At 45.8% G+C, this 15,244-nt stretch overlaps 1 protein-coding gene across 1 annotated transcript in view; it reads left to right on the top strand.

Moving 5' to 3' along the window:
* Positions 1-8,622, top strand: part of Cdk1 (cyclin dependent kinase 1) — a 14,572-nt gene extending 5,950 nt beyond the window's left edge. The window contains exons 3-8 of the mRNA XM_021174279.1: positions 835-991; positions 1,813-1,936; positions 4,260-4,430; positions 6,081-6,244; positions 6,335-6,476; positions 8,330-8,622. Of these exons, the coding sequence (XP_021029938.1) occupies positions 835-991; positions 1,813-1,936; positions 4,260-4,430; positions 6,081-6,244; positions 6,335-6,476; positions 8,330-8,428 (857 nt within the window). The 3' untranslated portion in view covers positions 8,429-8,622. The remainder of the gene's footprint in view (positions 1-834; positions 992-1,812; positions 1,937-4,259; positions 4,431-6,080; positions 6,245-6,334; positions 6,477-8,329) is intronic.
* The last annotated feature ends 6,622 nt before the right edge of the window (positions 8,623-15,244 follow it).

The following is a 15,244-nucleotide window of genomic DNA, read 5'->3' as shown; positions in this document are numbered from 1 at the left end:
CTGGAACTCACTTTGTAGACCAGGCTGGCCTCGAACTCAGAAATCCGCCTGCCTCTGCCTCCCGAGTGCTGGGATTAAAGGCGTGCACCACCACGCCCGGCTTTTTTTTTTTTCCTGCCTCAGTTTTACAAGCAGCTGTGCTCAGAGCTGTGTGTCACCAGGCCTGCTGTTGTAGTCATTGCTGAAGCTATACCGATACCACAGAAAGCTTTTCAACAAAGTTTATAGCTAGCTAGGGAATCCGTACCTGGAGAGTAGCAGGGGTGTGAGATAGCTAGTTAGCTTACCTCCGTGTCTGCCACACCCCATGCTGTCTTTCCTTCCTGCCTTTGCTGTTCAGGTGACCACCCAGGTTAGTGTTTTCCACATGCCCAGTGGGTAGGAGGCTTCCCACTCTAGTAGAAGATAGCAGCTTTATTGGTTTTAATACAAATGCATGGTGCTTCTGTCTTCACTCTGCCGGGTGAGGACAGGTGGCTGTGTTTTGAGATAATGTGTAAGGTATCAAGGAAATCCTAAGTCAGTCCAGATTTTTGGAAGTCTCACAGTGCCTCCTCTCGGTACTGATTTCCAATCTTTTAATGTAGTGACTACATGCAGGATATTTGATAGGGGAATTTCAACTTGATCCATGCCCTAATGTTCACGTGAAGGAAGCTTAACTGGGAGGGAGACGTAGGGTGACTCAGTGAGCTTTATTTCCAAACCATGCCTTTTTGAAAACAGTGAGGGTTTAATGCTATGTGAGGGGGCCTATCAGATTGCAGCTGGCATTTCTCTCATGTGATACTCAAAGAGTTCAACTTAAAAAAAAATCTGTTTGCTTTATTTCAGGTACTTATGGTGTGGTGTATAAGGGTAGACACAGAATCACTGGCCAGATAGTGGCCATGAAGAAAATCAGACTTGAAAGCGAGGAAGAAGGAGTACCCAGTACTGCAATTCGGGAAATCTCTCTATTAAAAGAACTTCGACATCCAAATATAGTCAGGTGTGCTGTGTTAGAACTGAAACCACTCTCCCTGTGCTGCTGCAGATCTGTTTTAAAGTAGAAATTTTTATGTACTTTCTGGTTCAAGTGGGATGGAGTCCTACTTTGTTGATGATGTTTAGAGAATTTGAGACAGGGTGCTAGAATTGGCTAGAGGAGCAAGGCACAGCCCTGGGACCCCTTCCATGGGGAGCTTGGTCAGCTCCTACTTTTAGGGCCCAGGTCCCCAAAGGCTCCTGAGACCAGAAGCCAGGCTGAGGTAGATAAGTTATGCTTTATTGACTTGCGTGGGCTGGGTCATTGAGGAAGTTGTCTGGTGGCAGAGCTAAGAAAGTGCTCTACCACTGAGCTGTAGCCTCTGGCCTCCTAATATGGGGTTTTGAAATTATTAAGACAGGATATTACTCTAACTCACCCAGGTTGGCCTGGGATTTACTGCTGTCCTCTAACTCCCAAGTGCCGGGATTATGGGTTTAAACCACCGCACCCAGTCTCCAGCACTCACAGAATTACCAACGGTGACCTTGTGCTCACTCCATCCTTTGAATTTAGAGATCCTTGCCTTAGCACCTCTGGTAGCGGGCGTGGCCTGCCTCTGCCCCTGGGTTCTAACTATTGTTGCACTGGAGCTGGGACTAGGGAGCAGCTGTAATGTTCACGAGCAGCCAGCTTTGGGAGTGCAGGTGGTGTGAGCTAGCTCCTCCTGCAGAGGAAGCTGTGGATGACTGTCCTGAACTTCCCTCAAAGAAGGTCATTGTTAGCAGTTATGCTGTTGGAAGTGGAGGCAGGCTGCTGGCTGGACTCACACTTGCTCTGCTCAGCCTGCAGGATGTGCTCATGCAGGACTCCAGGCTGTATCTCATCTTTGAGTTCCTGTCCATGGACCTCAAGAAGTACCTGGACTCCATCCCTCCTGGGCAGTTCATGGATTCTTCACTCGTTAAGGTAGAGAGTTGCGCGCCTTTACTAATACGCTCTCTGAACGTGGGCTCCATCCTTGTGCTTTGTGGCTGCATCTTAGAAAACCTGGAAGGGAAGAGACAGCGTTTTAGTTTCCTTCCTTCCTTCCACCTGATGAGATCATCATCTGCCGGTCTCATTTCCAGAAGGTTCTAGAAGTGAGAAGTAGCGTCTGAGCACCAAGGTGCTACCCTGTGGCGTATGTGTCACATTGCTGGGGGCAGGCCAGGCTGCAGTGGTTATGTGCAGATCAGTGACAGCAGCCTGAGCCCGGTGCTCATGCTGAGTGGTCTTACTCTGACAAGTAGGCTTTGGTGACTGTAAACATTGTATTTCAGTTAAATTATCATTGTATTTATTGTTCTTTGTGTGTGCTATCGGGTATTGGATCCAGAGCATTGTGCATAACTGGGCAAGTGTTATTCTCAGCAAATGTGTATAGGTTGTAAATGTCTATGGTAAAGGGGTCTTCACCTTAAACCGGCTTTATTTTTCCACTGAACTCTGTGCATGCCTTGAGATTTTCACGTTGACTTTGTATGCATCTAAACCCAGTGGGATCATTCTGTATGTGTACTGCACACGGTAGTTAGCCTCTCATGTCTGTTTCGTAATGGGTTAATACTTTGCACAGTGAGTAAACCATTTCCACTTAGATTACTTCCTACTTTAGTGATGGCTGCAGTGAGTCGTCATGGGTGGTGGTGGAGGTTCATTCTGAGGCCCAGGCTTCCCTTTAACTCATCCTCAAGCCTCTATCTCCCAAGTATGGGCATTATAAGCATGTGCCACCATACCCACCACTGTATGTCATTTTAGAGATGGCTTCTTGGAACTGTGATAAAATCTGTTTATATTTAAGATCATGGTTGAGAGGGCCTCTAAAAATCAACTACTATTTTATTACATTGTTACCAAGACTTGACTGTATGTATCTTTTAAGTAGTCTCAGTGTATTACAGGAAGGGTTTTATTACAGTTATTCTATTTGACATTTAACATACTATTGTCTACTCATTTTTGCATAACCTGTACATAGTCACTCGTCTTTCTGTATTTCAGTGGTTTCAAAAGTCGTTATTACTAACACACGGTGATTTGCTAGTGGTGCCCACCACTGCCAGTGCTCACACTGTATGGCTGTTGTGAGATGAAGGCTATGGCCGCAGCAACTTGAGGAGGAAAGTGGCCATTTGGCTTACATTTGCACATAACTGTTCATCACCCCAGGACGTCAGGACAGGAGCTCCTGGCCAGGAACCTGGGGGCAGGAGCTGATGCAGAGGCTGTGGAGAGCCTGGGGCCACCAGTCCAGGGATGGCACCACCCGTGATGAGCTGGGCCTTCTCCCAGCGATTACTAATTAAGAAAATGCCTTCCAAGCTTGCTTAAACCTGTACTTATGGAGGCATTTTCGTGGAGGCATTTTCGCAGTTGAAGCTCCCTCTCCGATAACCATAGCTTCTGTCAAATGACAGAAAACTACCCAGCAGAGTAGTATTAATGAGTTTCTGTTGTTTTGTTAAAGCCATAATGTATAAGTTCATATGTTTTAGAATAATGTCAATATTTTTCTGCTCTCTCTATCTCCTAACTTTTCTTAAGTTATGGATAGCATAAAGGTTTCTTTTGCTTTAGGATTGGAAGGCTTGGGGGACATTTCAGTGGGAAAGTGCTTATGGCACAAGCACGAGGAACTGAGTTCTGGTTCCCAGTCTCCATATGGAGGTGGTGTGGTGGTGTGTACATCTATAAGCCCGGAGGCTGAAGGACAGAGGCAAGGATTGTGGGTGGGATGGCTCTGTTGTGTCCCGGGGCCATCCATTTTGATCAAAATGGTGAACTTCAGGTTAATGAGAAATATCTGCCTGTCACTCCGTACCTACACTGAAGAGTGCACATGTGTGGGCGTGCACACACTAGAGACGTAGGTGATGAATAAACTTTTACACATCCCCAGTTTAAGCTGTTTTACATATTTTCCTGTTGTGTCTCAAAAGAGGAAATGCATGTGTAAAGTGACAGAAATGGAAAAGCACAACTTTATTCAGGATAGAAACAGTTGACATGAGTGCTGAGGAAACTTCTGCACAGAAAGCTAGCATGTGACTTAAAGACAGGGACCAAAATTTTAAATAGTCATGTGGGCATAGATACATACATAGATACACACCTGCTTAAAGAGGCCTGAAGGGTCTTGTGGTAGCTACATTATTTTCTCTGCATCATAATTTATTTTCTCAGAACTCTTTCCACCTTGGAGTCTTGTGGAATGATGGAGTTTCTGTCTGACTTGTTTCTTTTCTAGAGTTACTTGTACCAAATCCTCCAGGGGATTGTGTTTTGTCACTCCCGACGAGTTCTTCACAGAGACTTGAAACCTCAAAATCTATTGATTGATGACAAAGGAACAATCAAACTGGCTGATTTCGGCCTTGCCAGAGCGTTTGGAATACCGATACGAGTGTACACACACGAGGTAAGGAGAGCCCTGAGTGTCTGGTTGCTGCCTCCCTCTGGTCTTTAAGCTGAGGTAGAAATACTTGGTTGAAAAATGTTTCTGTGGCCAGGCAGTGGCAGCACACACCAGCACTTGGGGGGTGGGGGGGTGGGGCAGAGGCAGGCAGATCTCTTGAGTTCGAGGCCAGCCTAGTCTATAGAGCAAGTCCTGGAACACCCAGGGCTACACAGAGAAACCTTGTCTCAGAAAACCAAACAAAAAGTTCTGTTCTGGTAGTGTTGGCTTATTGCTTTTTTATTATCACTTCACTCTTGTTTGTATGGTCTGTGAAAAGGAAGACAGACTCTTTGGCATCTCTGTCAGGGGAGATTGCTGGCTGTGGGGGGACCTCCAGGAAGGGGCTTACTGTAGTTTTAGGGGTTCTCGTTTATCTGTGTTGAGCTTCCCCAGAGCTGTGCTTCCTCCTGATTGGACCTGCTGTGCTCACTCAGATCAATTAAAAGGCAGGTTTTGCTGTGTGAGGTAGATTATTGTGAAAGATTTAGGAGCCAGCCTACTCTAGCTGGGGGAGGGAGCACTAGGCATTGAACCCTAGTCTTTGGCCCCTGTTGCTTGGGTGTCCTGTCACTGAGCTGTGCCCTTGGCCCTGTCATCAGGCTTTGTCAGTGGATTCTCATGTGGTTGTCTGTTTTATTATATTTTTCTGCAATGGGGCTTGAACCATGGGCTACACACACACACACTCACACACTCTGCTCCTTGTTTTGAGAATGTCTCATTGACTTGCCCTGGTTGGCCCTGAGGTCACTGGCGTAGATAGACTTTGGACCTGGGATTCCTACAGTGGCCTTCCCAGTAGCTGGGATTGTAGGTCTACACCACCAGACTAGGTTCCTCTGGTATTTCTGAAAGGGCATTGACTTGTATAATACAGGAACATTGGCATCTTGGGAGGTGTGAACCTGGAGTCTACAGTGTCAGTCCCCCCGTGTGTCATTTGGATTTTGAGGCAGGGTCTCCTGTAGCCCTGACTGGCCTCATTCTCTGGGTGCTAAGATTACACAGATGTGTGCCCTGCTGGGGCCCTGGTCCTGCTCGTTTTGCCTGATAGGGAAACTATCCACCCACTGAGCAGCCTTCCCAGTCCTGTCTTGTTTATTCTTTTGTATTTTTTCACACTTTATGCTATGACTCGTCTTTAATGACTGTACCTGCTGCTGGCCTCATTGCGTTGTTCATTGAGGTCATTCACTATTTTGATAAATAATCTGTAGTTCTAAATCACTGATCATGGGAGTCCCTCCTCCCACCTTGGCTTAGACTTCTTTTCTTCTTTTCTTTTCTTTTCTTTTTTTTTTTTTTCGAGACAGGGTTTCTCTGTGTAGCTCTGGGTGTCCTGGAACTCACTCTATAGACCAGGCTGGCCTCAAACTCTGCCTCCAGAGTTCTGGTATTAAAGTTGTATGCCAGCCAGGATATGGCTGCTTTGGTCCTTTGACTTTAATGATTTGAAAGCAAGAGGTCTATGGTACTTACCCACTAATGAGCAGAAGTCAGAAATAAAATAGCTTCAACTTAGTATTTTGCATATAGCTAATTGTCTGAAGTTCTTGGTGACACCTGCACAGCTTCCTAAAAGACAACCCTGTGTGGTCTGTCCTGTGCCAGGTAGTGACGCTGTGGTACCGATCTCCAGAAGTGTTGCTGGGCTCGGCTCGTTACTCCACTCCGGTTGACATCTGGAGTATAGGGACCATATTTGCAGAACTGGCCACCAAGAAGCCGCTTTTCCACGGCGACTCAGAGATTGACCAGCTCTTCAGGATCTTCAGGTAATTGTGTTTTATTCCTAAGCTGTTAAGCCTGTATGGTTAAATAATAAAGGCACTGTGTATGTGATAGGACTTTTGCTTTCCTTTCAGAGCTCTGGGCACACCTAATAATGAAGTGTGGCCTGAAGTAGAGTCCCTGCAGGACTACAAGAACACCTTTCCCAAGTGGAAGCCGGGGAGCCTCGCATCCCACGTCAAGAACCTGGACGAGAACGGCTTGGATTTGCTCTCAGTAAGTGAGCTGTTCTTTATGGCTTGAGCGTGGTGCCCTTGGGTGTCAGTAGTGACAGGTGAGGGTGACTGGACATACTCAGTCCTGGACTTGCCAGCACGAAGACACAGCGGCTGAGTCGGATGCCTGGTAATCCTGTAGTGACAGCGAGCTGCCTTTGAGGTGTGAAGTGCCTGGTGGTCTGAGGAGCCTCTGGTGTTGGACTTTATCATTTACTTCTCATCCGGTAGGAGAGGCTGGACTCACACACCTTCTTGCTTGAGAGTATGTTGATGAGTTACAATGACTCCTCTCTGTGTGTTTGCTACCTCAGTTCATCGGTGTGCACTGTTGACTGCTTAGGATACTCAGCTGTTCAGGCTTTTGACAGCATAACTCCATTGCTCAGGTCTGGCCTTGTTTTCTCTCTCAGAAAGGCTAGCAAAGACTAATGTAATTCTGATTTTCTTTAGTTGTCTTGGTGCACGCTAGTAGCAATGCAAAGAACAAAACTACTGTTCAGGATTAATAAACAAAGGTGGCCTCCTTTAGGAAATTTGCTGTAGTAGAGCAGGGTTTAAAATCTGAGTTTGTAGAAGGAATCAAGTAGACGATCCAGTTGGTCTTTCCGCTCCCTTGCAATCTATAAACGATGCCACCAAATGGGGCTCATATTTGTCCAGACCCCTACAGCTGTCACATAGTTTGTTACATATTGGTATTGCCTAACTTAGAAGCCTTCCCTTAGCCTGGGTCCAATCTGCTGGTATTATCTAAAGTTACTAGCTCTGTGTGTGTGTGTGTTGCTGGGGGCTGTGGACAGAAGGCAGAGCTTTCTTGAGGTGGTGTAGGAAGGTTGGTCATTGACTGTTGAGATGCAGCCCTACTTCTCAGTCTTTAAACAAAGGACTTCACTTAACAGACATCAGCCCTGTGCACCAATTTCCTCTGTTGAGCAAACATCCCGCAATAGCTAAGCTTGCCGTGGCCCTGCTGCCTGCTGAGCACTGTGGCTGTCACTGCCCTGTCCTCCACTCCAGCGGCAGACTGCTGAGTTAGCAGGGTCTGCGTCTATCGCAGGACCCCAGAAGCGAACTGCCCCAGTTGGAGACCACTGGATTATTGATGAGACTTGGCTTTAGTTTATTTTCTCCCACATTGATGGATTCGGGCAAGTTTCTTGCTATCCTTGAAAGACTTGGTGTCTTAATCCACACAGTGTAGCACATCTTTCTTGTATGCTGTGCGGACTGACAGACATATCCTCAAGGCCTTCATATTTATTTGTTTGCCTTTTAAAATTTTTACTTATTTATTTTATATATGCAAATACACTGTTGCCGTCCTCAGACACAGTAGAAGAGGGCATTGGATCCCATTACAGATGGTTGTGAGCCACCATGTGGCTGCTGGGAGTTGAACCCAGGACCTCTGGAAGAATAGTCATCGCTCTTAATCGCTGAGCCATCTCTCCAGCTCCTTAATCTATTTTCTCTGAAGATAATATGCATGATCAGATTTAGGATCTGGAGTATTTAAATTAGTTTACAATAACTAGTCCATCTATGATAACTGTGTTTATAAAAATGCTGTGGGTTTTTTCCTTTGTTGGCTCGACGAAGGGGTTGTGTGGACACTATCATGAAACACTATAACTGATGGCTACTTTTTCAGTTGTGAATAACAGATGGACATTTAATTTCCAGGTAGATATAATTAGCTAGATAATTTGAAGATTTATGTTTTGGTTTTAAGCTGTCTGGGTGCTTATCTTATAATTTATAGCAGGTTACCAAGGTGTCTGTGTGATTTAAGTATCTTGGAGGGGTAAGTAGAGAGCAGGCTTCTAAATTTATTTCTCTTTTTCTCTGTAGAAAATGCTAGTCTATGATCCTGCCAAACGAATCTCTGGCAAAATGGCCCTGAAGCACCCATACTTTGATGACTTGGACAATCAGATTAAGAAGATGTAGCCCTCTGGATGGATGTCCCTGTCTGCTGGTGGCAGGGGAAGACCATGTTGTTTACTGTTGGCTCTCTTCCTGTCTTGTATAGTTTTCTTTGTTTGTAAACTGTCATCTGGACTTTTCTTAATTTCCTACGTATAACTTAATTAACATGTAAATATTATTCCATATGAATTTAAATATAATTCTGTATATGTGCAGATGTCACTGTGGTGGCTGTTAATTACTATAACACAAGTGTTAATTACTATAACATAAGACTTGAGTCTCCCCAGACTTCCCAGCAGCCATTCCTGCAGCTCAGAGCACAGTCGAAGGAGCTGAACTCCGGCCTCATGATGCTTTCAAGTGCCTTGGTGTTCTGGATATATATGATTCCTGGTCAGTTTCTTGCCATTTGGAAACTACAACCCACCTACGGACAGTGTTTCTCTCCTTGTGCTTAAGCATTTGGGATGAGAAGTCTAGAGGATGACCCGAGGATGTCTAGAGTTATGACCCCCAGATAGAAGTGCACCAAAGCTGCCTGGGTTTTACCGCTAGAGATCAGGGGCTGTCCAGAGCAGGGCAGCTTAGAACATTTATGAAGACTCCCTAATTTTAGGTTTGTTGTAAAGCTGTTGTCCAGTTGGATTCCTGTGCTGTGCATGGTCAGAGGTAGGTTAGAGGATTTGCCTTGGCTTCCAAATCCAGTTTGAAAACTGCTTAAAATCTTCTGTCCTCTCTTAGCAGTGCCTAAAAATGTCCTTGTCCAAATATTTAGCTGAGATTCTTCACTTTGGAAAAGGAGCTGTATCGCTGTGCTGCTTAGTGTAATTCTTAAAAGCAGCCTGACTTACCTGCTAGCAGTCAAAGGGATGCCTGAGACGACTGCTCTTCTTAGAATTAAAGGCTGGGATGCTTAAGTTTGTCTGCTGTTTGGAGGATCTCGGTAAGACTGAGCTCCAGGGGCTAGTGAGATGGCTCAGCGGTTAAGAGTGCCGACTGCTCTTCCAAAGGTCCTGAGTTCAAATCCCAGCAACCACATGGTGGCTCACAACCATCCGTAACAAAAATCTGATGTCCTCTTCTGGAGTATATGAAGATAGCTACAGTGCACTTACATTAAATAAATAAATATTAAAAAAAAAAAAAAAAAAGACTGAGCTCCAGTTCCTGTGGCCACCTCAGTTTACCAGTACCTCAGCCTCAGCCTCCTGCGTTTGCTGGAGTCAGGGAAGGTCCCCAGCCCTGAGCCCTGACGCTCCTGGTTGTAGAGACTTTCAGTGGGAGGTAAGAAGTTCACTGAAGTAGTCAGCAGCCACATGCGTTTAGGGCACTCTAGCGTCAGACCATCCTGGAGGTTTCTAACCCTGCCGCTGGCAGTCTGCTCCCAAGACAGATCAGTTAGAGTGGTCAGCAAACACCAATTGCTGCAGAAACCTGTGTTGGTGTGGTTCCCTGCTGCTGCTGGGAACTAGGCCCAAGACGAGAGAGCTTGGGGGCTGGGGTTGATCATGGGCTCTGTTCTGCATTATCACCTTGAAATCCAAGCCTCCTAATATCTCCCTTCGAATCATAAGTTGTGAATTTGGTCCTTCGCCCTCCGCCCCTGCCAGGTTTTCTATACTTTGGCTTGTCTTGCTGACATTTTCATTTCAAGAGTCCTGACTAATACGGTGATTAGTGTCACATGACTTGAGAACTACCGATTTGAAGCACACTTGAAGTTAACAAATTCTCTCATGATTATACTTTTTTTTTTTTGGTTTTTCGAGACAGGGTTTCTCTGTGTAGCGGTGGCTGTCCTGGAACTCACTTTGTAGACCAGGCTGGCCTTGAACTCAGAAATCCGCCTGCCTTTGCCTCCCAAGTGCTGGGATTAAAGGCGTGCGCCACCACCGCCCGGCATGATTATACTTTTAATTTCTTATAAGATTGCTTGAGCTCACCCAGTTCTCTCTTGGGAAGTAACTGGGTAACAAAAGCAGTTGCACTGGTTTGACAGCTGACAACTGTTGGTACTTTGTATTCAGAAGGAATGAGGTAGAGATTGAATGGCTGGGGTGTTGTTTCCACAGTTTATACACTAAAAATGTGGGTAGCCAGGAGGTGGTGGCGCACAACCTTTAATCCCAGCAGAGGCAGTCCTATCTCTTGAGTTGGAAGCCAAGCCTGCTCTACAGGCCTGAGTTCCAGGACAGCCAGGGCTACAGGAAGAAGTCTTTAAAAAATTTTTTTTTTCCTGTGGATGTAAACCCATGAGAATGACTGCTGTATCCATCATGTTCTGTATAATAGAGGTTTCTTCCGCTGCAGCTCCATTGATCTCAGCCCCTCATGTTGGGGGCGGGAGGGAGGGGCAAGCGTCCCCAAGCACAGGAAGGCCTGCTGAAGAGTTGGCAGCTTTGAGGATTCAAATCTTGCTTGGGTCTGAGGAGTCCCCAAAACGATCTTGGACTGTAAAAACCTGTCAGGAACAAGTGCTAAGGTATGGTTCTCAACTTGTGGGTTGCGACCCCCTTGGGAGTTGGGATAGCCCTTTCCTGAGGATCACAGAACAGACATCCTGCATATCAGATATTAATGTGGCATTTCATAACAGCAAAATTACAGTTAGGAAGTAGCAGTGACAAAGAATTTTATGGTTGGGGTGGGGTGGGGGCTCACCACCATATTAAAGGGCTACAGCGTTAGGAGGGTTGACAACTATCGCACTGAGGGAAAGTGAGATAGCATGAAGAGATGAGCATTTCCCAGAACACAGAATAAGACACGTTTAACCAACATCAGCAGACTGTGACAAGCTCTCACCCATGCCGTGGAGCTCAGACTCAAATGGCAATGGACGCTTACCCCGTCTTTGGTTGCCTCACTCCCTTTGAGTTGTAAGCCTCCCTCTTCAAAGTAATAGCTTCTAAAAAGACCGCTGGACATAATCTAGCCCTTTGTCTTCTTCCACGGATAGGCCACAGACTTAAGCAGTTGGAAATGGAACTTGGGCTTCCTGGCTCCTGGTTTAGAAAACTTGAAATGGACAAGATTTAGTCCTAGGCAAGTTCTGCGTAGTCAGCAATGGAAGCAAAGGGGTTGGGGCAAACATTCCAGTCAGGTGGAATCTGAGCCCTTGAGAGTCTGAGGCAGGAGGATCACTAGGCAGGAGTTCTCAACCAGCCTAGACGACAGCTTGGAACCCATTGCACACCACAATAAGGACCCCTCAGCTTCTGAAGAGAGGATAGCTAGCTGCTAGCTCTGAGAAGGGTGTATAAGATGGGCTTTTGGTTCCCAGACATCAGACTTGAAAAGGCAACCGAGTAAGCCAACTACAGACTAAGTAAGATTGTCATACCTAGCCTACTCCTTGGAAGCTCATTCTTCAGAGTATGTTGATGATCTAACGACATCCCAGATGCTGTAGCATTTTGCTGGAAAGGCTCTCAGCACTAGCCAGGCTGGCCTCACTGTAATCCTGCCTCAGCCTGAGAACTGTGATTATGAGTTACCGTATGGTACTTTATGTATTTTTCTATCTTCCTAGTAACCAAGGACAAACCTGCTTCCTTGCAGCCACGTGGCAGACACTAGCTACACTGAAGTATTATTACACACTGGTCCCCTGCTGCCAGAACAAAGAACTCAGCCTTGAGGAATTTCTCCTATTATATTTGGGATCCAGCATGTCCCAAAACAGGGACGACTCAATAATTTAATGTGCCTAATGGCACGGAATAAAAGGTTTATTCACAAACAGAAAACAACCGGACTTAAGCAGATGTTTATTTGAACAGGAATACCGTAACCCCCCTTCTCGTGATGTTCCCAATTACACATTGCAACATTTTTACCAAGAAGCTCTTTCTAAAACGGCCTTCTAGGGAGCAAATAAAACAGGACTATATTTGGCTAACAGCTGCTTCTGAAAACTGAGATGTCAGCAAAGCAAGCTGTTGTTTAAAGAAAACTAATTACCCAGCTACCTTGGGCTTGGATGGGGGTAAATAACGCCCTCCCGTTTCTTGGCAGTGATCTGTCTGGGATTTTAATACTGTTAAGATTTTATTTCTCTTCCTCCACTTCTCCTTTGGATCAAATGGTTTTTAAAGGATCCCTTGTGTTCCTGCTGCCAAGAGCGAGTCCTTTGTGTTTGCCGCCCCTGCTTCGTCACCAACTGCTATTTTGTTTAGTGCAAAGCAGTGTGTTTAAGGACACACTAAACTTTAGATGACCCAGTGACACAGTGATCATATTTGCGAGCGTCTGGTTATGCAAATGTCATGTTTATCAGCAATGTCTTTTTTTTTTTATGCACAGGCTTTGAAACTGTTATTTTGGAAATTAATTCATTTTGAGGGGAGGCAGCGAGCCTGGGAGTTATACAATCTCTCTTTCCCTGTGGCACTTTGGCAGGAGAAAGGATGCCTGCAAGCCCTTAGCTCATGCAGTGTGTGTGTGCAGTGCATGGAATGCTGGGATCCTTGCTTTAGCCCCTGCAGGTTCCTGGCCTGACGACTCCGTTTGTTTGAATGTTTTTTTGTCATGAGAAAGTGAGATGTTTCTGTGGTCTGAAGCAATCTCCTCTGAGGACTCAGGCAGGGATGTCAGCCCTAGGGTGGAAAAAGGAGCCTTTCGGAAAATTAGGAACATTTAAATGTATCCAAGATGCAGTTAGTGTCACAAAGGCCAGGTGACTCCCAGGTGTCATACTCTTGGCGATGATCAACTTGAGAAAATGAAAGACCTCCTTGACTCAGTGTCAAGAAATGTCTCCCACATTACCGGGTTCAGTGGAGGAGTCTATCTAGATAGAAGATACTTTGTTTCCTTCTGCAGGACTATGGCGCCAATACAGGGCCTTTGTACATTCTAGACAACCTATGCTGAGCTACATCCGGGCCTTCTTTTTACTTCTTAGGTTCAGGCACAATCTCAGAAGTTCCCCAGGTTGACCTTGCATCTGCTCACACTGTGAGGCCCAGGCAGACTTTGAACATGGTCCTCTTATGCTGGCCTCCTGAAGGCCCGCCAGCCGAGGACTAGCAAATCAAGTGTGTTTTCAGGGGAGATTTGATCTGATTTTCGTGTACATTGTTACTAGAAAGCATCCCAGGACAAACACAGGTTTTAGTGGTTTTGTAGACCTACGTGTACTGAGTACCTCTTAGGAGCCAGATACAGTACTGGGCCAGGAGGAGTTTTAAGCTAAACAAATGGTTCTTTAGTGAAATTTCCATTAGCTCACAGGGAAAAGATTCAAAAGTAGGTGAAAGAAGTCTAGCCACATTTTAGAATAGAACTCTTGTCTGTTATGACTAAGGCGGGAATCCAGACCCGAGGTTTATTTTCCCTCCAAGGATGTTTGAAAATATTGCAAGAATGCCTTAGCTTGTTTGTAAGGAAGTAACTCCAAGAATCTGTCCCTTGACTCATCCAGCCCTGGGTAAACTACCTGACTTGTGGAGCGCCCTGTAAAATGAAGACACTGAGGATGGGAGCAGCGGATTGAACCAAGCCTAGGTCTTACAAACGTGGACCACTCAGCAGAACCGCTCTGACACTCAGGAAGCCATCCTGCTGAGGTCCTCCTACCACAGAAACTGGGAGAGGTTAAGGCCCTGACTGCCAAGCCATGTATAACCCAATTGGATTGATTCTGGGGATCCACGGGGTGGGAGAAGAGAACTGACATCCTCGGGGGCCTGCGCACACACACACACACACACACACACACACACACACACTTGTGTGTGCACCCAGTCGCCTCCTTTCCCCATGGCAAATATGTAAATGTTAAAAAAATGAAACAGTGATCCGGGTGTGGTGGCACACGCCTTCAATCCCAGCACTTGGGAGGCAGAGGCAGGCAGATTTCTGAGTTTGAGGCCAGCCTGGTCTACAAAGTGAGTTCCAGCACAGCCAGGGCTACAGAGAAACCCTGTCTTGAAACAAAACAAAACAAAACAAAAACAGTCAAAGCTAGGAGACACAGGTGCTTGTGGAGAAGTGCCGTGCTGAACATGGATCTGTCTTAGTTAGAACTGGTTTTTACTGCTGTGAAGAGACACCATGACCCAGGTAACTCTTTTTTTTTTTTTTTAAAGCTTTTAATTAAAAAAAATATTTATCTATTTATTTTATGTATGTGAATACACTGTCATTCTCTGGTGAGAGGAGAGCATTGGATCCCATTACAGATGGTTGTGAGCCACCATGTGGTTGGTGGGAATCGACGTCTGGTTTGCTATGCTTCTCTCCTGGGTGTTTATCTGCGTTCCACAGTGATGTCACCAGCCATGGCGGACCTCTAGGGATGCACGCTCATCTCTCGTGTTTTATCTTCTATGGGTTCTCTGTGCGAGGCATTTGTTCATTCGCAGATCAATTCTTGTACCAGCCCTTCCTGTTCTGTTTTGTATTTCTGAGACCTCACGCCATCAGATGCATTCCCCAGGTTCCTGTGGTCCCTGGGTAGCTTCTGCATTGGCTCTGTGGAGATACAGGGGTTGGGCAGTGGGAGAGATGACCTGTCTTCCTCTTCAGTCTCAGGTGGCGCCATTTCTGTATCTCTGGCACCCATGGGGCAAGCCTACCTGGTTCCCTCCCAGAGTCTCCAGCTAATTGGCTGTCTTTAGCCCCTAGTCTTTTGTCTCTGGTCTCCTGAAGTCACTACCTGGCTGCCTGGCTATCTACCATCTGACTTATTTATGTCTACCTTCACATAGCCAATGCCTTGGACTAAAGTCCTTCTGTTTCAATACTTGAATTGATTTTGGTTTTCCTGATTGAATCCTAACCTGTAGGTTGTCTACTTCAAGTTTAAGTTGCTTTCTTTTTTTTTTTTTT

The sequence above is a fragment of the Mus caroli genome, chromosome 10 (genome assembly GCF_900094665.2).
Source record: "Mus caroli chromosome 10, CAROLI_EIJ_v1.1, whole genome shotgun sequence".
In the NCBI taxonomy this organism is placed as follows: domain Eukaryota; kingdom Metazoa; phylum Chordata; class Mammalia; order Rodentia; family Muridae; genus Mus; species Mus caroli.
The sequence above is the reverse complement of the archived record's forward strand: the minus strand, read 5'-3'. Positions and strand labels throughout refer to the sequence as shown.